This window comes from Sus scrofa, chromosome 1, assembly GCF_000003025.6.
Source record: "Sus scrofa isolate TJ Tabasco breed Duroc chromosome 1, Sscrofa11.1, whole genome shotgun sequence".
Taxonomy (NCBI): Eukaryota; Metazoa; Chordata; class Mammalia; order Artiodactyla; family Suidae; genus Sus; species Sus scrofa.
In genome coordinates this window covers 9,367,692-9,391,929 of record NC_010443.5, presented here as the reverse complement: position 1 = coordinate 9,391,929, position 24,238 = coordinate 9,367,692, and the positions used below count along the sequence as shown (strand labels likewise).

The 24,238-nt window shown below is 51.4% G+C and overlaps 1 protein-coding gene across 11 annotated transcripts in view; it reads left to right on the top strand.

Moving 5' to 3' along the window:
• ZDHHC14 (zinc finger DHHC-type containing 14) overlaps positions 1–24,238 on the top strand; it is a 271,704-nt gene that overhangs the window by 227,790 nt on the left and 19,676 nt on the right. For all 11 annotated transcript variants that reach the window (XM_021086517.1, XM_021086485.1, XM_021086500.1 and 8 more), the window contains exons 5-8: positions 1,746–1,794; positions 15,957–16,059; positions 17,629–17,738; positions 23,033–23,135. In XM_021086517.1, the coding sequence (XP_020942176.1) occupies positions 1,746–1,794; positions 15,957–16,059; positions 17,629–17,738; positions 23,033–23,135 (365 nt within the window). The remainder of the gene's footprint in view (positions 1–1,745; positions 1,795–15,956; positions 16,060–17,628; positions 17,739–23,032; positions 23,136–24,238) is intronic.

Sequence of the window (24,238 nt, the reverse complement as noted above, 5' to 3'; positions counted from 1 at the left end):
TGGACATCAAGCAGTTTTTATGTGTTCAGCCACACGCAAACTCTAGGCGCGTTCGCATGCGTGCGCGCGCGCGCACACACACACACACACACACACACACACACGGTGAAGCTGGCCACCCGCCACCATAGTTGCATTGTGATGGACACTTCGCTGTCATTTCCTCTAAAGTTTTACTCACCCTGGTTTCAGCAAAATAGAGTTTCCTGTGGTTTCTGCCGATACAAAAAAGCGCTCAGAATTTATCTCCCTGCAAGTTCCCCAACTATTTTGGAGGTTTTCCTCTCCCTGGTCCTGCACCCCCGACAGCCCCCACAGGACAGCCCCACCCGAGGCCCCACATGCCTTCAGGAAGGACAGAGGTCTTGCCTGACTCTGCGATCCCTTGAGGTTCTGGAAGCCTTGGCAAAGGCAGAGGGCTGTTTGAGAGCAGCCGGGAGGCTGTCCCCTGAGTCCTCCCAGCAGGGACGTGGGCTCTGAGAGGAGACACAGGACGGGACAGGGCAGGGCAGCTGGGGAGGAGTCCTGTTTTCACAGAGATCTCTGGGAAGGTGGCCTCTGGATTTCCTCCCGAGAAAGGAGCGTTTGGGAAGGTGGCACCATTGGGTTCAGTAGGGAAAGGACAAAGCATTGCTTCCCGTCCCTTCTTTTGCCTCCAGATTGTGTTTGCTCTGGGCTCCGCAGGGTGTCCACCTGCAGGCCCTGCTCTCCTGGCCTCGCAGCAGGGAAGGGGCACCTTAAGCTTTCCTGTAGTTCTCCCACGGGTTGGCACCCTGGCGCATGGCACATCCCCAAGCTGCGTGGTGGCCAGTGGGTGCAGAGAGGAGGGGGAGGGGCCACAGAGGAGAGGGAAGCTTGAGGAAGAGCTGGAGCCGTCCCACCCTCGGCCTCCCCAGAGCAGACCTGGCTTCCAGGTACACAGAGGGAGCCAGGCCCCCACCCCCCAAGCCCACATTGCGCCTTGCCAAGCAGACATCGCTCGCACACGCTCTGGAACTGGTCCCATGGCACCCATTCCCCCCGCCATGCCCCTCCCATCTCACTGCCACCAAGGGCCAGATTATGTCCCCAGAACACGTGGACCCAGCCCTGCCACCCCAAGATGAGAGCACCCATAGCTCCTCCCAAATGGGCTTCTCTTTTAAAAGGCATAATGGCGATACATAAAGTAAGAATTGCTTCTCGTCAGATATGTCTTTACTCAGGCCCCGAAGAAATGTTTTCCTGAACAGTTAGAGCAGAGTAAAATGTCTCCAACCCGAAAGAGTCAGTAATAAACTTCAGCTTTACGAGTCTGTTTACCCTGGGTGCAGAGAAGGGTGTCTTTCACATGTACGTGGCCTGGTTTATAGGACGCCCAGGGTCAGGAGTTAACAAACTTTTAGGAAAACAGGGTTTCCTAAGAGAAAAACGGCACACTGGGTTTTGTTTTCCTATCAAAATGAGGAAAGCAGAGGCGTAATCAGAACCATTTGGGAAAGGCTGCAGACACCCCTCGGCTCTCAGTGAATAAATACCCTGCAGATGTTGGATCTACTTATGAATCTGCCATTTCCTTGTTGAATAACTTCAGTGGGATCTCGGTCTCTGATCGGGATACTGGGGGCTGTAAGCACAACAAAACGTAATTATTTAATTGATCGGTAGACATCTCTTGTTTTCATGTAGATGAGAGAGCTTTCGGCCTGAAGGCCGTTTGCTGGAGGTGGACGTGTAAACACTAAATTTGGGTTTCCTTCCCGCAGGTTCACAGCAAGCGGGATTCCTAAACGCCCTCAAGGACAGTCCTGCAAGATATCCTTTCCGGTGTTGTTGACAGTGCTGGCGCGCTGGGGCTCGGGCTGGCCTCCCCTCAGTTACCTCTTCATCTGTGCTTGGCTCTCCTCATAAATCGCGTCCCTTGGCCTTCTGTAAAGCATCCAGAGAATTCCCTGATGTTCACTCGCATGAGTAACAGCCTCTGAAGGCTTCACCTCCAGTGACTCATTGAGCCTTGCTTAAATCGAGGTGCTCTTTAGCTAGACAGCTGAGTGTGAATTCTTCCCCCGCCCAGAAAACCCACGCCGATGTGCATGAACTCAGGCTGGTTGGAGAAGTCAGGCTGCGTTCCAGCTGACTTCACTTTGACCAGCAGGCGGGTCCCTTCTCAGTGCAGTCACCAGATGGGGATCCTCTGACTCCGTGTGGGTTCTGTCTGGGGACGCGGTTGGGCATTCCTGTGGGCAGCGTGGATGACCCTGCGCTTAGTTCTAGGAATGGAACACCTTCGCGGAGCCCTGAATGGGCTAAATGGTCAGTCTCGAGTCATTAGGACTAGTCCCATCCCCCCAAACAGTATATATGGGCCATAGTACTTTGAACTTCTTAGAAGAAAAATGTTTACCCATTAAGTGCTTGAATGAGTTGTCACTCCCTCCCCTGTCCCCCTAGATGTGACACTAATTGGTATAGAGTTGGACAGCCAGACCCAACACCTGGCACCACCTGGAACCTAGCTCTCTTTCTTCATCATACAACAGCTAGGGTGGACTTGACCTCCCTGTTACTCCCAGGAGTAGCCTTCACCTTGTGGTAGAGAATTCTTAAAGAATAAAGTCGGCTAAGGTATATATATCGTGCATATCATTTAGCTGTAAAAATAAACCAGCCACCCATGTCCCTGGAAGCTGGCGTGTGTGTGTGTGTGTGTGTGTGTGTGTGTGTGTGTGTGTGTGTTAGTATTTGGCCAGACCTAAAAGTACATGGTTTATATATCTATAGATATATATTCACCTAATGTAACATGTCTCCTTCGTGGCACCTCTGTGTTTATGGGCAGCACGAAATGTGGGTTGCAAATATAGATTCTGTCGCCAGCTGCTAACCTTAAAAAGAGGACAGGGACATATGAAGATGTATAAAAAAGTCTTGGAGAATACATTTCACAGGTATGTTCTATCTTCTCTTAATGGTCTGAGAAGGGAGGATTATAGCTAGAAGTTGGCCAGAAGACATCGATGGCTGCTTAAAAGCCGATCTCGTGGGCAGTGCCACCCTCCGTTTCGCTCCCCGACCCTGCCAGGGTGACCACCCTCCACCAGCATCACCTCTGTGTCCTTCGGCTTTCAGGTCATGTTACTTTGGCATATGTGACCTTGTCTTTTCTTGTCTTTTTGTCCCAGTCTTTCAGGAAAACAGTTCCATCATCAAAACATCCTGGTCTTATTAAGTTTTACGAATGCAACTCAGAGCTGGAATGAGGTCTGGGCTGACGGCTGGAATACTTTCTGAAGCCTCAGGCGTGTGGCAGCCTCAGCCCCCTCCCCTCTGTCCCCTGAGCCCTGTGTCTGTGCTGGACACCTGTGCAGCCTCTCAGACAGTGGCCAGCGTCAGTGACGAGACTCCCTCAGCTGGGAGGGAGGAGCAGGGCTGACCTGAGGCCTGGGGCATCTCAGCTGTCTGTTCTGCTGCTCAACACATCACCTTTGTCACCTCTGGGCACTGGGCTCTCCCTCCAGCAGAGAGGGTGTGGTTGGCTTTGTGGCTGCCAGGTCTCCCGGTGTCTGCTCCCAACCTCTCAGCTTGAATATAATCCCAGAGGGGTCACAGGTAGGACAGGTGTCAAGTCCTGGTCTTGGGTGAAAGTCTTTTTGTTCCTCCTCTACCATAATTAATGATGAGGTCTTGGGTCCTTTTCTTTTAACTCTTTCATGTCTCAATTTTTTGACCAAGAATAGTCTAAAACTTGGCCATACTAGGCTGACAAAATCAATTAAATGGAACACGAGTGAGAACACTCAGTGCCAAAGCGTTGCTTTCGTGCATGGCGGGAGTGATTTCAAAGAGGCTTCTTTTTGTGGCAGTACATGGGATGGGCAGGCTCCACCAGGACATTCTTCTAGAACGCACACGTCTGCCCGTTCCCGTGCTCGGGCTGTGCTCAGTCTGTGTAATCAAGAGCACTGTGTTCCCCACGGAGGAGACGAATGCTGCCCCGAGAAGGCATGACGGGCTGTTTGGGTGGCGCGCCGACCTTGCCGGAGGAGCTCTTGGTGTGGAAGGGGAGGAAGGAGAGAAACGCTTTTGTTTGGTTCTGAGCAAATTTGAGGTTATTTTCTTTGAAAAATCATTCTCCGGTAGAGGTAAATTCAGGCCCCTGACAGCCTCCAGACCCCGCTGCTGGGCACCCTGGCACTTCCCAGCCAGGGCCTTTCCTGGCACTGCTCTGGCACATGCAGGCTCTATTAGCTTCCTGTTGCTGCTGTAACAAATAGCTACACATGTAGAGGCTTCAAGCAACTTAAATGTTTTATCCCCCAGGTCTGTCGGTCAGACGTCTGTAGACTCGGCTGATTTCTGCTCTGGGTCCAGAGCTGAAGCCAAGGTGTCCCCAGCCTGGATTCTTCTCTGAAGTCTCAGGGGAGAATCCGCTTCGGCTCATTCGGGTGGTTGACCAGACGCCTGGAGTAGAGACCGAGGGCCCCTTCCTTGCTTGGGTCCCGGACTCCTGGCTCCCTTCCTCGTCAAGGCCAGCATCAGGGATCAGCTTCCTCTCACACGCTGGGTCTCTCCTGTCCCTCCCGCTCACGCCTCTGACCGCAGCCAGAAAGGCTCTCTGCTTCTCTAAAGTGGCCCCTGGGGATCGTCCGGGAAAATCTCCCCAAGTCCATGGCCTTCAGTCTACAAATTCCCTTTTGCCATGGGGATGGCGTATTCACAGCTGCCAGGGATTAGGGCATCTCTGGGGAAGCCATTGTCTGCGCGGTGGGCCTTCAGCGGGGAGATGCCCCAGGAATCCGGCACTCGAGCACAGGGGCTCTGAGAGGGTTTCTCCCTAAACCCCTCCAGGAAGCTCACTAGAATCCAGTCACTTCTGAGGCAGCTGTCTTCCCTCCCTTTCCTTTCTGTTAATCTAGGAGAGGGTGGGAGACAAAAATGGATGGGCTGCAAATACACACACACACACATGTGTGTGTGCCCATGTGGAAGAATACACATCTACATATATGTATGCGTGTACGTGTGTTAGACATAGACGTCTTGTGTATGTACATAGATGCACACACGTGTGTATTATCGTGTGTGCACGTATAGAGGAATATGTACACGCACACCTGTGTTATGTGTGTACACGTACACCTCCTGCCGTGCGTTCAGGTTGAACACGTCATCAGAACGCCCGTGAAGCTTGGTTGAACTAGCCGATGCTTCACAGTCGACAGGTTGTTCTCTAACTTTGCGCCTGATGATGACTGGGTCCCACTTGGCTCTGTGGCACCTCCCATTCCTCTGTCATGCTGGGCTCCTGTCTAGGAAAGGCGACCTACAGCTCAAGCCAGTGTATCCCCAGCCAACATCCAGACCCTCTGATAAAACCCCTCCATTTCCCTCCTGGAGAAAAGCAGAACCAAGAGCCAGGCGCTGGAAGAACGTGAGGCAAACTGCCCATGTGTGAGGGAGGAACGGGGAGGTGACAGGAGCAGCCTGGCAAAGCCCCCAACGTGGCTCTTCATTCTTTTTGAAAGTGGTGAAGAATTTCCGGAATGTCAGACATAGCTCTACACTAAAGTGAGGTGCTGGGCTTTTTAATTACCAAGCACAAGGAATTTTTTATGCCTGCCTCTGTCACCCCTCCGCAGGTCAGTGCTGTGAAGACCTAAAGCTTGGATTTCCCACCAGGTGTTTTCTGTTTGAAATATGTGCTTTGGAGAAGATTCCCCTTGTTGAGTGAGCTTGTTAAGAAGTGCTGCGTTCTGGTGCTTTAGCACACACTCGTATTCCAGAAGAAAAAGTATGCTTTAGGTTCTACGGACCCGCATGAAACCAGCAGGGCTTTAGGAGAAGGGCGTCCACCAGCCCATTCAAGAAGTCAGCCAGGGGTCCAGGGGATGGTGTCTGCTTCCAGCCGCAGCAAGGCCGGGAGGGGCTGAAGGAGAAGCAGGTAAGAAGGAGGGGAAGGGGCAGGGAAGGGATGTGGCCGTTGGCTCTGGCTCTGGCAGGCACGTGGGCCTCCCTGGGGTGGGGGAAGGGGAGGGACGCTGGCCACCAGGGTCCCCCTTGGCAGGAGCATGTCCAGCCTGAGAGCCCCTGGCCCATCCTCCCTCCTCTCCTCCCTGCTGCCTGTGCTGGCTCCCCGTGACCCATGGCCGTTTCCTCACTCTCATCTCTGCCTCAGAGAAGCACAGGCACTGGGCTGCAGGCTCCTGGGGTTCAGTGGGCAGAAGCCCCCGGCCTTCCCCAGGGAAAGAGACAGAAAGGGACTCTTAAAGGACGGCCAGGCAGGTCTGGCGAGGGAGTCCACTCGGCATCTGCTTCCCTCAAAATCATCATACTAAATGCCCACCTCGTGCAAAATCTGCCAGGGTTACGTAGTCTAGAGCAATCCACCAGCCCTGAGCTTCAAAGCACATTAACCAAAGGGGCCAGAGCAGCAATAGGGGTGGGGTGGGGATGTAGCCATCACAGCACACACCTGCGGTTGACAAGGTCTGGGCTTGACTCTGGCTTCTTCAAAGCAGAAGAAGTCATAAGTGACAGAAATGGCCTACTGTGCACTGGGGGTGGGGGTGGGTTCCGAAAGGAGGCCAAACCTCCTGCAGGGAAGTCAGGAGGCTTGGGAGGCTTGGAAAGGTGGGTTCTAACAGCACGGAGGGGGGAGCGGGTGCCTGCGGGGCTGTGGTTCACTCCCTCACTCCGCAAGGTTTGCAGGGCGGAGTCCCTGGGCATAAGGGTGTCAGCATCCTGATGCTCACACATAGCGGGGACGGCGAGGGGCCTGTGACACCTGAGCCCTGATTGGGGGCACAGGTCAGGACCCATCGCTCCTGGGAAGGTGGCTGCTGACAACTCTGAGAACCTGCGAAGGAGCAGGTGGCTGCTTCTACTGGACACTGGGAAGCAGCTAAGATTTTTGACGGGTGACTGACATCACCAAGTTGCTTTTTGTTCTGGTGTAAGAATTTCTCACCTTGGGAGTTCTCGTTGTGGCTCAGCAGTAACGAATCCACTAGTATTCATGAGGACACAAGTTTGATCCCTGGCCTCGCTCGGTGGGTTACGGATCCTGCGTTGCTGTGGCTGTGGTGTAAGCTGGCAGCTGCAGGTCCAGTTTGACTCCTAGCCTGGGAACTTCCATATCCCAGGGGTGCAGCCCTAAAAATTTTTTAATTAAAAATTTAAAATAAATTCTCGTCTTGAAGCGGGGAAGACAGTGGAGTGAGGTAGTGAGGAAACATTTGGAAAGGAAAGGCCCCTGAAACTGAAACCAGTGACAAGGGGACAGACCCGCTGGGAGCTTTACAGTCAGATCAGGACCTGGAAGCGGGGATGGGGTCTGAGCCAATTCTGGGGGTTCAGCCCTGGGTGACAGGGAGAGGGGCCTGGCGGAAAACAGAGACGGCGCTGGTTTGGGGAGAAATGAGCTCGGTTTGAGCTACATTTACGAACAGAGCCTCCGGGATGGTGCACAGAACCTCCTGTCTCCCGACTGTCTTCGGGACCCTCTGTAGTTACTGCGTGAAATACAGAAACAGGAGGAAACAGCCTGAAGTGAAGTGTCACAGCCACGCGGGAAGTGTTACCAGTCACTCAGGGTCAGGGAGGCTGTGTGCCAGGAGCCCCTCCAGACTTCTGGGGTCCCTGGAGGTACAGCCCCAGGGGACCAGGGCCGGCAGGGGGAGGGGAGACGCCTGCTGACCAACAGTCACTTCAGTGTAACGGCATTAACATCCAATTCAAAGGATGACGCTCATTTCTAATCATTGCTTATTGTTCAGTTCTCTCGAAATGGTAGCGTTCAGTGGTTGGCTCATCGAACAGTGAATGATTCTACGTGTGTGCAGACTTTTGACAGAAAGGCTTTTTGTCCGCAGTTCGCGCTCATTTCAAGGCACTGTGTGAAAGGCACCTGCGGCCTGATGGGCATCATTCTGTTTCCGTGGAATTTGGTAGAAGGCTTGGAGTTGGCCTGGGTGTCGTCAGAACAGATTCACCCTGGGCCTGATGGAAAATTCACGAAGGCAGCACAGGCCTTCACTAACCTGTTTCAGGGCCCATCCGTCCTGATGTCTGTGGATCCTCAGAGGGGCCCCGGGAAACAGGTAGGACAGGTGCCTGAGGTCTCTTACAGAGGTGCCTTGCTGAGAGGTTAAGTGACCCCAAGGTAAGCCCAGCAGAACTAGCACCTGCCCCCGCCCCAGGGAGTTGAGACTCTTTCCCTCTGCCCCTGATCAGGCTGACCGAGGGAGTTCCGTGAGGAAGAAGCGTGCATTATGCCTCGTGAGATCACGAAGCGAGAGAGCAGGCTTTCGCTTTTTATTTTTTAATTTTTATTTTATTGAAGTGTAGTTGATTTACCACATTGTGTTAATTTCTGCCGTGCAGCACAGTGATTCAGTTGCGTTGGTACACAGGTCCACTCCCATGTAGCTTATCACAGAACACTGAGTGGGTTGCCCTGTGCTATCCAGCGGGTGCCCATGGGTCATTCTTCATCCATATATCAAAGTGTGCCTTTGCCATTCCCAAACCCCAGTCCATCCACCCCCACCACCACCCCGCCACCCTTTGGTAGCCATACATTTGTTTTCAAAATTTGTGAGTCTGTTGCTGTTTTGTAAATAAGTTTATCTGTACCCTTTTTTTAGGTTCCACGTATATGTGGTATCACGTGACATTTGTCTCTGACTGGCTTACTTCACTTGGTGTGATTATCTCTAGGTCCATCCATGGTGCTGCAAATGGTGTTATTTCATTCCTTCTTATGGCTGGTAGCACTCTGTTGTACACCTGTACCCCATCTTCTTTATCCATCCTTCTGTGGCTTCCATGCCTTGGCTCTTGTACATAGTGCTGCTGTGAACACTGGGATGCATGTATCTTTTTGAATTACGGTTTTCTCTGGATAGGTGCCCAGGAGTGGGATTGCTGGCTCATACAGTAGTTCTGTATCTAGTTTTTAAGAAACTTCCATCCTGTTCTCTGTAGTGGTTGCACCCATTTACAGTTATCTTTGACAAAAGAGGCAAGAATGTACAATGGAAAAAAGACAGTCTCTTCAATAAGTGGTGCTGGGAAAACTGGACAGCTACATGTAAAAGAATGAAATTAGAACATTCTCTAATGCTGTACCCAAAAATAAACTCAAAATGGATTAAAGACCTAAATGGAAGGTCAGAAACTATAAAGCTGCTAGAGGAAAACATAGACAGAGCACTCTTTGACATAAATCGCAGCAACATCTTTTTGGATCCACCTTCTAGAGTCATGAAAATAAAAATAAACAAATGGGACCTGATTAAACTTAAACACTTTTGCACAGCAAAGGAAACAAACGAACAAAATCTAAAAGGCAACCCACCGAATAGGAGATTTTTGTGTTTTTAAATTACCCCAAGTAATGCAAGAACTTAGTCTCATGTAACAAATCCCAAGCAGTCAGAAACGTCAGGGTGAAAAGGGAAGTGCTACTGTTGACTCTCCATCATTCTCTAGGAGTCCTTGTCGTGGTGGTGGGGTCTTTCCAGATGCTCTTCTCCAAGTGTGAACACATACATGTGTGATGGATACACATAGACCAACACTCATTTTGGGGGGTCCCACTCTTTGAGTTGTTCTGCAGTTGATTTTTAAAGATTTCCTGAAGATGTTTCCATGTCAACACATAGATTTACATCATTCTTTTTTCAACTATTTTATAGAATTCCAGAGTATAGACAAACCATTGTGTAGTCTTCCATTGATGGATATTTAGATTTCTTTTTTTTTCTTACTGCTCAAAAAGTGAGGTAGTGGACTTTCTTGTATGGATCCCTTTGTGCACAAGCATTAGTATTTCTCTACAATTGACAACTAGCTGTGGAATCACTGAATTGAAAGCTAAGCATAGTTTAAATATTGGTGAATGCGCCAAACCTCCCCCTAAAAAGTTGTACCAATTCAGGCACCGTTTCTCCCCACCTTCACCCACAGACTCTTTGTCCATTTTTCAGTTGGGTTGCTTGTTCATTTCCTGTTAACATGCTCTTTATATAGTCTCAATAATAATCTTATAAATATCTTTTTTCCCAATATTTTTCTCCTAACCTGGCACTTGCCCTTTAACTTTGCTTTCTTATACAAAAAAACAGTATAATTTACTAAAAAAAAATTCAATCTACAAATCTTAGGTTTTGTGTTTTACAGCCTCACTCCAAAATGATGCAAATATTTCTTTTATTTTCCAGTACTCCCTTTATATTGTGTTTCTCAAGCTTGGCCCTGTGGTTTATCTGTAACATAATTTTTTGTGTGAGGTCTGAGCTGAAGTTCTAACTTCATTTTCCCAAATGTTTAGTGAAGTGTCCCAATACCACTTACTCTTCTCTTCTAGCAGTTCTCAAACTTTTTGGTTTTAAGACCCTTTTATACTCTTAAAGGTTACTGAGGACCCCAGCAAGCTTCTCTTCATGTAGGTGATATCTAGTTATACATATCATGTTTGAAATTAAAACTGAGAAATTTTTAAAACACGGGAATGCACACCCCCTTATTCTGTCAGCATAAGAGGCGCAAGGACATCATTTTATATCACACAGCCTCCAGCAGAAGCCACCACACCGTAGAATGAGAGGGAAACTGGAGATAATGTTTACGAAAATTGTTTTGACCTGGAGGATGCCCTGAAAGGATCTTGGGATCTTAAGGGTCCACGGGCCACACTTCGAGGACCACTGATTCTCTTACCACGAATTTGAAATGCCTTCTTTATCCCACATGCTCACAAGCCTGTTTAGAGTGTTGCCACCTTGTTTTGTTACTAGAAAAGTCTTCTCCCACTCCAACCCCCATGATGTTATTTTTCAGAATTTCTGAGCTATTCTTGTGCATTTTCTCTCCTGAGGAGATTTAGAGTCAGTTTGCTGAATTCCATGATAAAATTTGCATTTGGAATTTTGATCGGCCTTACCGTGACTTCAGAGATGAATTTGGGGTAACTACACGCCTCTGTGGCCTGGTATTCACACATCTAGGAGAAGGGATCGGAGAGGCTGAAAGGTGGTGGTACTGCCATCCAGTCTGTAGGATCCCAGGAGCTTCCATTGCCAAAGGGTCTGTTGTGTGAAGCCTCAGAAAGGCAGCAGCCCCCACCCCAGACGCAGTGGTGGGCCCTCAGGTAACGGGGGTACAAGCCGTAGCCTCTTATCTCTGTCTAAGGATTATGGGATCATCTAACTGATGAGGAGAATATGCTGACAAGTTCCTGAACTAAATATCTGAAAGCATTAAGTGCTGCTGTAGACACTCACTCTAGAGAACAAAGGGGTCTACGGCCTGTATCTGCCGTCCATCAAAACTCTAACTCTAAGTGAGCAGGGCCTGTTTCACTGTAATTTTTAGGGGGAAAAAAAAGAAACAATTACTAACAACATCAGTTTCTTTTTCTTTCTCTTTCTTTCTTTCTTTGTTTTTCTTTTTAGGACTGCACCTGTGGCATATGGAAGTTCCCAGGCTAGGGGTCAAACTGGAGCTGTTGCTGCCAGCCTACACCACAGCCACAGCAACACTGGACCTGAGCCACGTCTGTGACCTACACCACAGCTCACAGCAATGCCAGATCCTTAACCCACTGGGCAAGGGCAGGGACTGAACCCACATCCTCATGGATGCTAGTTGGGTTCGCTTCTGCTGAGCCACAGCAGGAACTCCCTGGTTTCTTAGATTTTAAACATCAGAACCCCAGACAGAGACCTGAAGCAGAATAAGATGCATGAGGACCCAGGGGTGCGTGGCTGTTGCCCACAGAGAAAGGCCCCGCCTTGTGCAGTGCGGGCCTCAGACACAGGCAGAAGGTCCCGAGGCAGAGCCTTGGACTTCGGCATTCCTGGCAGTTCTGGAATCTGGGGATTTGGGTCAATGAGGACACCCACATGAAATACAGACTTTTAAAAATAAATCATTATTGGATTTGGCACTTGGCACAAAATAGTGTTGCTAACTAGCCTGATTGCTGGAATGTAGAGACATGGGCCATGACATATTAACAGAGACAGGCTCTTCACCCAGGGGTGGCTCTAAGGCCGTGGGACTGATGAATGAGGGTTGATGTGACAGGCAGTCTCAGCCTTGCTGTCCTGAGCTCTGAGGCTCCAGCCTAGGGCCTGTCATGTGACACTTTCTGGCTCTGGGCCTTGGGAAGGGTTCTTTCTCTCCTCGAAGTCTGGGGACCAAGTTCTAGTTCTGTTCTGCCAGGAACTCCTGTGTGAGTTTTTTCAAGTGGCTTGACTACCCTGGGCCTTAACCTGTTTCTAAAATGAAGGGATTAGAATAAATGGGGACATCTTAACTGCAGCGCAGGTCACAGCTCTGGCTCCGATCTAATTCCTGACCCAGGAACTCCACATGCCTCTGGGCGGGGGGAAAAAAAGGCCTCTCCCCTTTTATGATTCTCCAAATACTCAAATACTGAGGTACCCCCACTGTTCTGCCCCCAGGAGCTCCATGTCTATGTGAGGCTGTCTGCCTTCTTACCTTCTGATGGACAAATGACCCCTGTTCCCTCTGGGCAGGGCACGTATGCCACCTTCTCCTGACCTGAGGGCAGGGCGGGTGCATGGAGGCCCAGAGCAGGCATTCCTGGGGTTGCTGGAATCCCGAGGGAGGGGTGCCCACCCGTCAGCATTTTTCAATCCCATTGTCATCCAGTGAGTGCTTCAGTTGCAGCATTTTGAGCTAGAGGCTGCGGGAATTTAAAGCCATCCTGGCCACAGAGGGGGCTCACCATCTTATCGGGGCTGCAGAGAGATGGATGGAGGCTAGCAGTGGCAATTGCGGTACGTTGGAGCCCATCTCTGATGCAGTCAATATCCAGCTGCTTATTAAATTGGCTTCTACTGGAATTGGCTTGTTTCCACTCACGCCTCTTAAAAATCAGTAAATGGGTTTTGATACATTAAAAAGAAATTTCTGTTTCTTAATCTCATTATGGCATAGATGCTATCAACATCGAGCTCTCGGGTCAGTGAGAAGATGTGCTGTTCAGATTTTCATACCTCTGTCTGAATGAATTTGGGGGACATGGTCTCCCCGAGATGCCATAGGTTCAAGAATCCCTGACGGGGAGGGTCCTGATCTCCCCCAGCAAAGGCTGAGGTCAGCCTAGAGCCCCCGGTCCCCCAGCAAGAGTTAGGGAAGGCGTTTCTGGCCCACGGACAGAGCCCCACTCCCAAGGTTCAAGTCCTTGCTCTGCTATTTCCCTTTTTTTTTTTTTTTTTGTCTGCTATTTCCTAAGCCAGTTACCTGTCGGCTTCCTGCCTCGGGTTCCCTGTAGGTTAAGTGGGGAGTCACACTTCTCACCGGGTTACTCTGAGGATTAAGTGAGTTAACTCACGTGAAGCCTGTGGAACAGGACCTGACGCGTAGCCGGTGCTGCCAGCCACGTTGTGACTGGTGGTGATTCTTCCGTCAGCCGGCCTGTGGGCGCGGTGTCAGCTGTGCGGGGGAGAGGCAGGGTGGGCTGCATCTTGCATCCTACCTTGAATTCGTGTCATTTTGACACAGCTGTGAGCTACAGTGAAACTGCATTCTGCTATTTATAAAATGTTTCCAAAGCAGATGAGATATTAATATAGAACACTGCATATTTTGGGGGGGGGGTTGCTGTAAACCTTGGAAATGCCGCATGCCCCGACAACATTGCCTCCTCCTGGAGGTAATCATGGAAGTGGCATTGCAAGGGGGGCGGCGGCCGGAAACTGAGCCGTGGCCGGTTTCAAGGCCATGGCCCTCCTCCGTTGCACATGCCCATTTTCATATGGTTCACACGTATGTTTTGACATGACCCTCATTCTAACTATCGGTGACACCTAAATATTTCCGAGCCCGGAGTTGAGCTCTTCATGACGTATTCAGTCAGTAAGTCTTTTGGTTCATTCTCTACTCTCTCTTTTCTCCCCGTGTCTTCATTCCATTTGTCCCCTCCTCTTTGATCTTTCTGCCACTTGTCTTTTCCTTCCAGCTCCTGCAGTGTCCCTGCCAGTGTCACCTCCCTTTACACAACTCAGTTCTCCCAATGAGTCTTTACACTGCTTCCTCTCCATCCACCCTCTACTTCAAGCCACTTCACTTCTGCTTTCAGGCCACTGTGGGGCAGGACTCCCCCAAGGGGCTCCTGACCTCTCTGTGCTCTCTTGGGTGGGGAGACACGGCGGGGAAGGGGGCATCTGTGAGCCCTGACCTGTCAGGAGGTGGTTGAGAGCGAGACCGTCTTTACCACCTGGACCACCATCCCTGTGTCCCCATGTGCAGCGAGGCCTCCCGCCGTAGCTACAGGTAGCCCTGGGCGAGATGACAGGGTTGCTGGGGTCGGAAGGGTAGCAGCCTAGGGAGGGGTCTGCTTCTCTGCATCCCCACCCCCACCCCCGGGCAGATCCTCCCCCACTCCGTACTTATCCACTTTCCCAGAATCTGCCTTACTTTCCTCTCCTCCATCCCGTTCACCTCCTTCCTCCCCAGGACCAGCTGGGTTCCCCAGGGGCGCCACCTGTTGGATCCGTGAGATCCCACTGCTCTGCGCTGTGTTCACCTTGGCCAACTGGCTGAGGGCATCTTCTCTCTGAGATGTCCTTTTAATTTCAGGGTGGGGCTTTTCTGAGACCTTGCCGTTTCAAGAAGCTTAAGCCTTAGAAAAGTAAAGCATTTTCCCACTTTGCCAAGAGCAGACCCAGTGGGTTATCCTGATGTTGGAAGTCAGTCAACAGGCAGGCATCAGTTCATGCCTGCTCTTCTGTGTGCAGCCCTCATGCTGGATAGTGGCATTTGTTAATCATGACGTGGCGGGTGATGGCGCTGCCCTGGATGGTGTATTCATTTCTCTTCTCTAAAGATGAATTATATTCAGTCCTGAAAAAAAAAATCAATGGTGATGTATTATGGTGTGATCTACAGCCTCCATCCTTGGAAGCCTTAGGAAAGCATGAGTATTTACTTTCTCTGGCCTGTAATTTATTGGCAGTGGATGCACGATGTATATTTAAACTCCCAGACCTATGATGAATATTTTTTTCCTGGGAACATCTGTATCTTGTAAATAGAATTTTATAAATATTTGTGGGATAGAAAAATTCTCTCGTCTTTTCAAATTGCCACTCTTCTGGCTGATTTATCTCATCTGACGAAGAATGCCAGGCTTTTCCTCCTTTGGTTATAGCACACCTTGTGGAACTCGAGACTGCCCATCACTCAATGTGTTTCCACATCTCCCAGCTGCCTGTCAAATGGCTGAGGACAGCCTATGTGTCAGGCTTGGCTGAGGGACTGGGAAAAGGTCCCCTAAGGAAAAATACCACTCATCCTGATGCCATGGTGAGAAATGCCCTGGCCAGGTCAGAAGCCCATCCACAACAGGGGCAGGCAGCCAGGGCCATCCAAGGACAGAGAGAGCCAGGAAGACAAGCCCTTCCCAGGCTGTAACCATCCGTAGTCAGTCCTATAAGTGACTGTCAACAGCCTCCAATCAGGTTGGGAGAGAAACTTAGTTCTGCAGGCCCCAGCCTTCAGAAACCAAAGTGAGAGTCTGTGACTGAAGTGAAATTTGATATCCAGTCCATTCACCAAAGGCCTGGGCTGCTGCCAACACCGGCCAGTGTGCTTCCTGATTTTGTTGCCACTGTCTTTGGCTGCACAGTGAGTCACGGGGGAGGGGCAAAGGTCTGGCCCCTGGGGAGGACAGTCACAGAACCATCAGCCATGGAAGGGAAGCAAGGCATGTTCAGGGAGCATACTGATCACTTACTGAGCATAAATGCTGTGCTGTGAAGGAGGATGTGGCTTGTGCTGCCCTGGAGGGTCTCCCTGGCTGGGAGAACACCAGTGCCAGGCTAGGTAGACACAAGGGCCTGGGTACCCTGAGGGTGGTTCCTGTCCAGATCGCAGTCATCCAGCTCCTGTGGGGCCTTAAGAGCGTCACTGTCCTGCTGGTTCACCTCCTTGACTCCAGGTACCGTGCTGGAGGCCGTGGTCTGCTTCTTCTCCGTCTGGTCCATCGTGGGGCTCTCGGGTTTCCACACGTACCTGATCAGCTCCAACCAGACCACGAATGAAGACGTAAGTTCCTGGCAGGTTGGGGTCCAGGCCCATTCTCTTGTGGGGAATAAAGAAGAGGTGAGGGGCCCAGGTCTCTGCGCTCCCATTTCAGACTTAAGTTCCCAGAGCAAAGAGCCTGCAGGGGAAGCATTTTCTTTTTCTCTCTCTCTCTCACTTTTTTTTTTTTTTTTGGCTTTTGCCTTTTTAGGGCTGCACTTGCAGCGTATGGAGGTTCCCAGGCTAGGGTTTGAATCGGAGGTACAGCTGCTGGCCAACGCCACAGCAACACAGGATCCAAGCCACATCTGCGATCTACACCACAGTGCATGGCAACGCTGGATCCTTAGCCCACTGAGCAAGGCCAGGGATAGAACCTGTAACCTCATGGTTACTAGTTGGGTTCGTTAGCCACTGAGCCACGACAAGAACTCCAGGGGAAGCATTTTCTGACATCAATCTCCACTTGCTCTATCTCCAGTCTCCAAATTGTCCTGCTCTCTGACCACGTCACTTAGATGCTAAGATCAACTGAGTGACCCCCAGTTGTGAGGTCTGAGGAGGGATCCTATTCCTGTTCACCCCACTGAAGAGAGACCATGCAGGCTGGCCTCTCAGATCATTTTGGGAAGCGATTGCCTGACCCAAAGCTTAACTTTTTTTTTCTTTTTATTTTCTTAATAAAAAATGCACCTGTGGCATATGGAGTTTGCCAGGCCAGGGGTTGAATTGGAGCTGCAGCTGCCAGCCCACACCACAGCCACAGCAACTCAGGATCCGAGCTGTGTCTGCAATCTACACCACAGCTCACAGCAACACAAGATCCTGAACCCACCAAGCAAGGCCAGGAATTGAAATTGCATCCTCATGGATACTAGTTGGGTCCATAACCACTGAGCCACAATGGGAACTCCCACAAAGTTTGACTTTTTATCCAGGCTTATCTGCCTGTATTTAATGCAGATGGAGAGGAGGTATAAAACCAGAGAACCTAATGTGAGGAAAAACTTCTGCATGTACCTGGTCCTTTTTGCTCAGAATATTTAGATTCTGACAAGATTCTGTCCATACATGAATTAAATGTCTTGGAAGTAGGATGCCTTAAAGGCTTGAGAAAATCAGTCTTGATGAGATGTATGCGTTAAGAGAATATGAAGGCAGTTATTTGCATTCAGTACCTACAAACATCAGAACTATCCAGTGGAATTATTTTGGCAACATGAACAAAGGAGGCAGAATTCAGGCTATAAATGGGCAAATTAGGGGAGACACGTTACCCCTTTCATTTCATTACTACCTGACACGCTGGGTGTGATATGAAAAAATCTCCACTGGTTTGTGTGGGCTGGCCTTTTAAGTACCATGCCGTAGAAATAAGAGATTATTCTGCCCAGAGAATGTTATTTCTCTCCAGTCTGACTGGCTCTTAGGGGATATTTCCAGGTTTGGGGTCAAAGCCAGTTTCCCAGTTTCTCCTGCTGAAGAAATGAGTGGAGATCCTGGCATTCTTTTCGGGCTTCTCATGGGCCGATTCGCCTAACCTGTGGCATTGCTGGCAGGGAGACGGTGTCATGGACTGTTCTTCTCTTTCAGATTAAAGGATCTTGGTCGAATAAAAGAGGTAAAGAAAATTACAACCCCTACAGCTACGGAAATATCTTTACAAATTGCTGTGTTGCCCTGTGTGGGCCCATCTCTCCAAGGTAAGATTCAGACCACGTCATGCTTTTTAACAGGTCTGGGGATGCACATGCCCCAGCGCGTCAGCACCGGCCTCGGGTGGCAGCACCCTGGCCACTGCCGTGGCCACCAGCCAGGTCAGCACTCGCTTTGTGCCTCGGAGACAAAGCCTCAGCGGAACAGAGATTTGGCTTGTGGTAGGCTTGTTGTGTGATGCTCGGTATAACATTCCACTGAGTTGTGTCAAGTTTGGGGAAAATCTGCTCAGGATCAAAATAGGGAGACAAAGGCTTGTGACCCCGTTAATTATTGGATGGTGTTGAACATGCGTAATGAGCAGGGAACTGTGTAGGAAGGGAGCCAGAACACGATGGAGGGAGCATTAGAAAACCCGTAGAGGAGTTCCAGTCGTGGCTCAGGGATTGATGAACCCAGCCAGTATCCATGAGGATGTGGGTTCGGTCCCTGGCCTCACTCCGTGGGTAAAGGATCCATCGTTGCCGTGAGCTGTGATGTAGACTGGCAGCTACAGCTCGGATTTGACCCCAAGCCTGGGAAGCGCCACATGCCAAGGGGACAGCCCTAAAAAGACAAAAAAAAAAAAAGAAAGAAAGAAAGAAAGAAAAAAAGGAGACAGACAGAAAACCCATAGAAATGAGTGCTAAGAGCTGCATTGTACAAAACAGGAATACTAAGATAGCTCGGAGGGAGAGCACAGTGTGGGCTGAAGCAGGTGAGATTGTGGTATTGGTAAAACAGCAGTAACGTGACCAAGGGCAGGGCTGACCTATACTGAATAGCGTTAGGCTCTGCTCTAAATGCTTTACTCGGCCTGGCTGTGCAAACCTCGCGCTGCCCCATAAGGTCGGTACTATCACAGCCGCGGAAACCAAGGCTCAGGGAGGTAAAGCAATGAGATCACACAGCTGGCGAATGCTGCCTGGTCAGCTCTCACACCCAGGCAGCGGCCGTCAGGACCAGTGTGTGCGCCCACTCTGCTCACTGGCTCCGGGTCACAATTATACAAACCAGGTCAGTTCTTGACTCCTTGGTGAGTGCGTCCACGTGGAGTATTTTAGCAGATTAGCCGAACAATCATCAGAATGATTCATCGTGCATATATATGTTCCAGTCTCTAGACGGCATCTCCAAGCCTTCCTCCCTTTTGGCATCTCAATGTGTAACTGGGGAGAAACCACAAAAGCCACTGGCTTGTCCCCACGGCAGCCCCGCCGTGCACTTGGAGCTCCACAGCCAGCCATCACCGGTTGGTGCTCATGGAATGCAGAGTTTGACTGTCAGCCTCAGTGAAACTTCATTAGGGAAGGAAGAGTGATCCCCCCAACCCCAGAAAAAAAAAATCAGGCTTAGATTCCAAGACCACGTATTATTTGGTACTGGATTATAGTTACTGGGGCTCTTGGGGAATTGGAAATTGATGGCTTTCAGTTAGGGCCTAGAAAGTTGGGAGGTCAGTGTGCCATTCTCATCCTGAATTCGAGGCCCTTGCGGGCTCCGATCTGTCCCTCAGAGGCCTCCTCTGGGGAGGGACAGCAGGAAGGGCAGCCAAGGGCTCTGCGTGGAAGGGCCACCTGGGCTGGGGCGTCAGACATGCCTAGAGGGTGCCTGTCCCCAAGAGCACGCCAGCCACCTGGGAATCCCTCTGGGGCTCTTTAGGCCAGAAAATCCCTCCAGAAATGCTTGATTTTTCACGAGTTAGCTTGTATGTCCTACCGGTGTGTGTTTATTTGTGGATGGTGGGGGCAGGCCAGGAAACAGTAGGAGAGGCAAAAGGGGCCCGAACAACATCTTTCCCTGTTTCTGAAACAGATATCAAAATCTAGGAGAGGAATTTAAAAGTCTCACGTTTTGTCCAGCTCTCTTTCTTGTTCCCAGAGCTTTGATTTGCATTTCGTATTGTTTATAGATCCGGTCTTATCATGGCTGAAGTTATGTCTTCAGCAGTCGGATTAGATGTTACCGCTTTGGTGGAGCTGGGTCTTCTTTCCAAAGTCCAGGTTCCTCTGGACGGGGCCTTTCTCAGGAGTGGCGCTTCCCTTGGACCAGCTTGACCGCTTAGGGGTTTGTGAGGGAGGGTGGGCTGCTGCCAGGCCTTCCACGCGCATCCCAGACAAGCCTGTGGAATGAGCAGTGTCCCTCACCTCAGGCAGGGGTCAAGGGCCGCCCGTGTGCCAAGCATTACGTGCCTGGGATGCCTCTAAAGCGTTGCCAGGCCGTGTAACAGTGTGCCCTTGGGGGAGGAAGTGTGTGTCTTTGTGTTTACACAGACCTCACGGACCTGGAGCACAAAGACCCACCTTCCATTCCCTGCAGTGTCTCCGGAGGTGTGGGGGCAGCAGGCTGGGGACAGCCAGGTTTGGGGGGAGGGGGTCCTCATGACAAGTCTGGCTGGAGGAATGGAAGATTGGAAAGACAGAAAGTACTAGGTGTGGTCAGGGCTGGGCCCTCCCTCCAAGCTGGTGCTGTGGGTCAGCCAGTCTGAAGAATTCACTTGCTGCTCTTACTGAGAGCGCCCCGTGCTAGGGGCCAGGGACGCACCTGAAAGAAGTGAATGATACAGGCCCGTCAACGGCATGTCTGCCTGGCAGGAGGGGCTGTGATGGGTTGCATGCACTTTCCACGGGACCCCTGGGAGGGCTTCCTGGAGGAGGGGGTGTAAGGTGTGAACCATTTTAGGATCAGGAGGAACTGGGGAGAAGGGATGGTGGGAGAAGAGAGGGGACAGAATGTGCAAAGGCCCAGAGGTAGGGGGTGGCCCAGCCTGTCAGAGGAGGATCCAGAGGGAGGGGTAAGGCAGGAGATGAGATGAGCGTAGGAGGGGCTCATGAGCCTCAAGGGCCAGGAGGAGCTTTGGAGCAGAGTGTCACAGTCTTAGGTGCGTGGCTAGTACTTGAAATGGGCTGAACGCATAGCAAGTGGGCAAGGATGACTTTTTCTATAATCCCCTGCTGCCCTTTCAGACCCGCTGGATGACCTAGTTCTTTTCTTGCTCCTGGATGAAATCCTCTGCAAGCCCCTTAATTTCTCCTGTCAGTTGAAAAAAAAAGACTCAGGGCAGTTTGACCTGCCTGAGCCAGCAGGTTAACCTGTCCCTTGAGCCAGCTCCACGCTGGCCCTCTTCCGGGTGCCACACCCGGCCCCACCCTCACTGTACCAGCCCTGCCCTCCATCTGGTGATCAGCAGGAGCAGCGACCCCCTCACACCAAGACATTCTTCTTCGCTCTGTCACCTTTGATCTTTGATGGCCTTGAACGCCCCTGCAGATTTGGTCTGAGAACCCCTTTAAAAGTCCTCCACGAGGGCCCAGCACCTCCTCTTTGGAAGATGGAGGTGCTTGTAGCCTCCTGTTTTGTCTAAACCTCAGGGGATTCAACTGAAACTGAAGCAGAGAGTCCCATTTCCAGATCCTGCCACAATAATTTTTTTTATTACTCAGTGAATTTTATTACATTTATAGGTATACAACAATCATCACAAACAAATTTTATAGCATTTCCATCCCAAACCCTCAGTGCATCCCCCCACCCCCCAACCTGTCTCATTTGGAAACCCTAAGTTTTTCAAAGTCTGTGAATCAATATCTGTTCTGCAAAGAAGTTCATTGTGTCCTTTTTTTGGTCACAAGTTAATTTTTTTGTTTTTGTTTTTGTTTTTTGTCTTTTTGCTATTTCTTGGGCCGCTCCCGCAGCACATGGAGGTTCCCAGGCTAGGGGTCTAATCAGAGCCGTAGCCACCTGCCTACACCAGAGCCACAGCGACGCGGGATCCGAGCCGCGTCTGCAACCTACACCACAGCTCACGGCCACGCCGGATCGTCAACCCACTGAGCAAGGGCAGGGACCGAACCCGCAACCCCATGGTTCCCAGTCGGATTCGTTAACCACTGCACCACAATGGGAGCTCCCACAAGTATTTTTGAATGGCTTCTTGGCCTGTCACTTGAAGACCCCTGGTGGTAGCTGTGATGCTGACCCCTGTCTTCTGAAAGTCGGCCTGACTGCGGAGCGGCTTCAGCACCTCCTCCCCCAGGACCAGGAGCGAGTGGGCTGGAGGATGTGCCTGGGGCGTCTGCAGAGGCTGCAGGGAGCGTGGCCAGCCCCCGACACGGGCGGCCACCGCAGGACCCGACCTTCCCAGCCAATCCTCCCGTGGCCTTCGCGGTTCTGCCCTTAGACCCAGGGCAGCAAGGAGTCTTCACTTGAGGAGAAAGTGAGCTTTGACCTCACCTTCCTCCAGGGCCTCTGTGCCATCAAGTAAAGGCGAGAAGCATTGCTCTGGTTTGTTATTCTAAAGCCCGTCTGTGGAAGACCTCAGGCCCGTTGTCATTTATTCAGTCAACAAGCATTTGCACCCAGCAGCGCCAAGGCTTGACACCAGGTGAACTGTGACCTGTGCCATCAAGGGATCCCAGGCAGGGCTAAGCAAAGCCGGAGGGAAGATGCTGCACAAGGCCTAGAGCAGGAGCTGGGGCTCAGAGAATGGACAGTGTGGGGAAGGGATGAGGAGCGTGTGGGCAGTTAAAACCCAGAGCTGGACCCAAAATGCTGAGGCAGCCAGGCCAGGAGCGCTCCTGGGTGCGTGCTTCTGTTCCCGGGCAGTGCGCTGCTCACAGCCAGTGCTCAGACACACTTGGTGAAGGGGTGAGGCTGCAAAGGCCGTGTGTGCAAAATCAGATGTGGGTTTGAGGAGTTCCTGTTGTGGCTCATCAGGTAAAGAACCTGGTTAGTTTCCATGATGATGCAGGTTCCATCCCTGGCCCCGCTCAGTGGGTTAAGGATCCTGCATTGCCATGAGCTGTGGTGTAGGTTACAGACACGGCTCCAATCCCATGTTGCTGTGGCTGTGGTGTAGGCTGACAGCTGCAGCTCTGACTCATCCCCTAGCCTGGGAACTTCCATATGCAGCAGGTGCGGCCCTAAAAAGACGAAAAAAAAAAAAAAAAAAGATGTGGGTTTGAGGCTGGAGAGGAAGGTTGTGTGAGGCCTGCAGGCTAAGTTCAGGGGTTCGGGCTCCGAGGTCAGTGATGGAGGCTGTGCAGGTGGGAGGGGTGCCCTGGTCCTCAGGGTGGGGCGGAGGGTGGGGCTGCAGCAGGTGGCAGGGAGGGAACAGATGCTCCTGGCAAAAGGGACAGATTTTGAAGCCTGACCGCAGGTGAAGGTGAGCAGAGGTGTGTTCCGAGGGGCCTGGGGGGCCCGTCACAGAAAGGGGGACCCCTGAGATGGAAATTAAGAGTGTTGGTGGCGTTTTGGCTTTTTATTCACTCTGCCTCCTGTGCTGTTCTGTTTTCTCTCATAGCCTCATTGACAGAAGAGGGTACATCCAGCCTGACACACCGCAGCCGGCCGCGCCCTCCAACGGGATGGCAGCGTACGGGGCCACACAGTCCCAGAGCGACATGGTAGGACCACAGCTCCCTGCAAAGACTTTTCTCCCGCATCTCCGTTCACTAACCAGTAACAATCAGTCACCTGGAAACTTCCCAGGACACCCATGACAGAGGCTCAGGGAGGGAAAGGAAGCATTAAGTTAAGGCAGTGTCCACCCAGGGGACCCTGTGGTCGGCTTCTTTGGGGCTGTGTTGAGGGGTACACGCAGCATCTCTTCCAGAAACAGCTTGCACTGGGAAACTCCTGCGCACAGAACCAGGGCGCTGTCTGGGGTGAGGCAGAGCTTCCTGGAGCTGAGCTGTCTGTCTAGAGAGTCCCCGTGTCCCTTGGCGTCCCTTTGCCCTGCTCTGTCCCATCTCCCCCACGCCTCCTTTAAGTGCAGTGGACTTGGCTGCCCCACTTTCGGCCCAAACCGTAGAGCCCCGTGCACACCTGAGTGTGTAATCAGCCCACGTGTTCTTCAGCGACAGTAAAACCTGGCCGGGGGCCTCTCCCTAGAGGCTCCGGGTGGTGTGTCTCCGCGGGTGTGGCTTTGCCTTCACTCTGCACGTGGGGGACGCGGGGCAGGGGCGGATCTTTGCAAGGCCACCTGACCTCGCGGCCCGGCCCAGCCCTGTGCCTTCAGACACACCAGTGCCTTCACATTTTGCTCAGGTGTCTGTCAGGCAGTGGCCACTCTCTATTGGGAACAAACAACAGGAAAGTGTTTCTGAAAGGGACCCAGTCTCGTGGCCCCCAGCGCTGTTTCGCTGTTTGCTCTCTGCAGGCCTGAAGCATCCACAGCAGAATTTCCTTGACCAACAGGTCAGACTTGCCTCTTGGGGTAAAAACCAGGGGAGTGTCGGCCTCCTGGGTGTGCTCTTTCTGTGAATAAACAAGTGCAGAGCAAAAGCCAGCAGTCCCAAAGCTCTGTCTTCAGTCGCTGGGGACTGAGGGAGCTTAATCCCAGTGGCCCTGGGCTGTTGCCACAGCATGGGAGCCGGGCCGCAGCCCCCAAGTGGAAGCTTTTTGGTGTCTGTGGGTTAGTAGTGGTGTCTCGTTTGTGTTTTGCTTTGCTAATAATTCGTCTTCTTGGAAAGAAAGTATGCCTACATCAGAGTCCTTGCCACTCCTT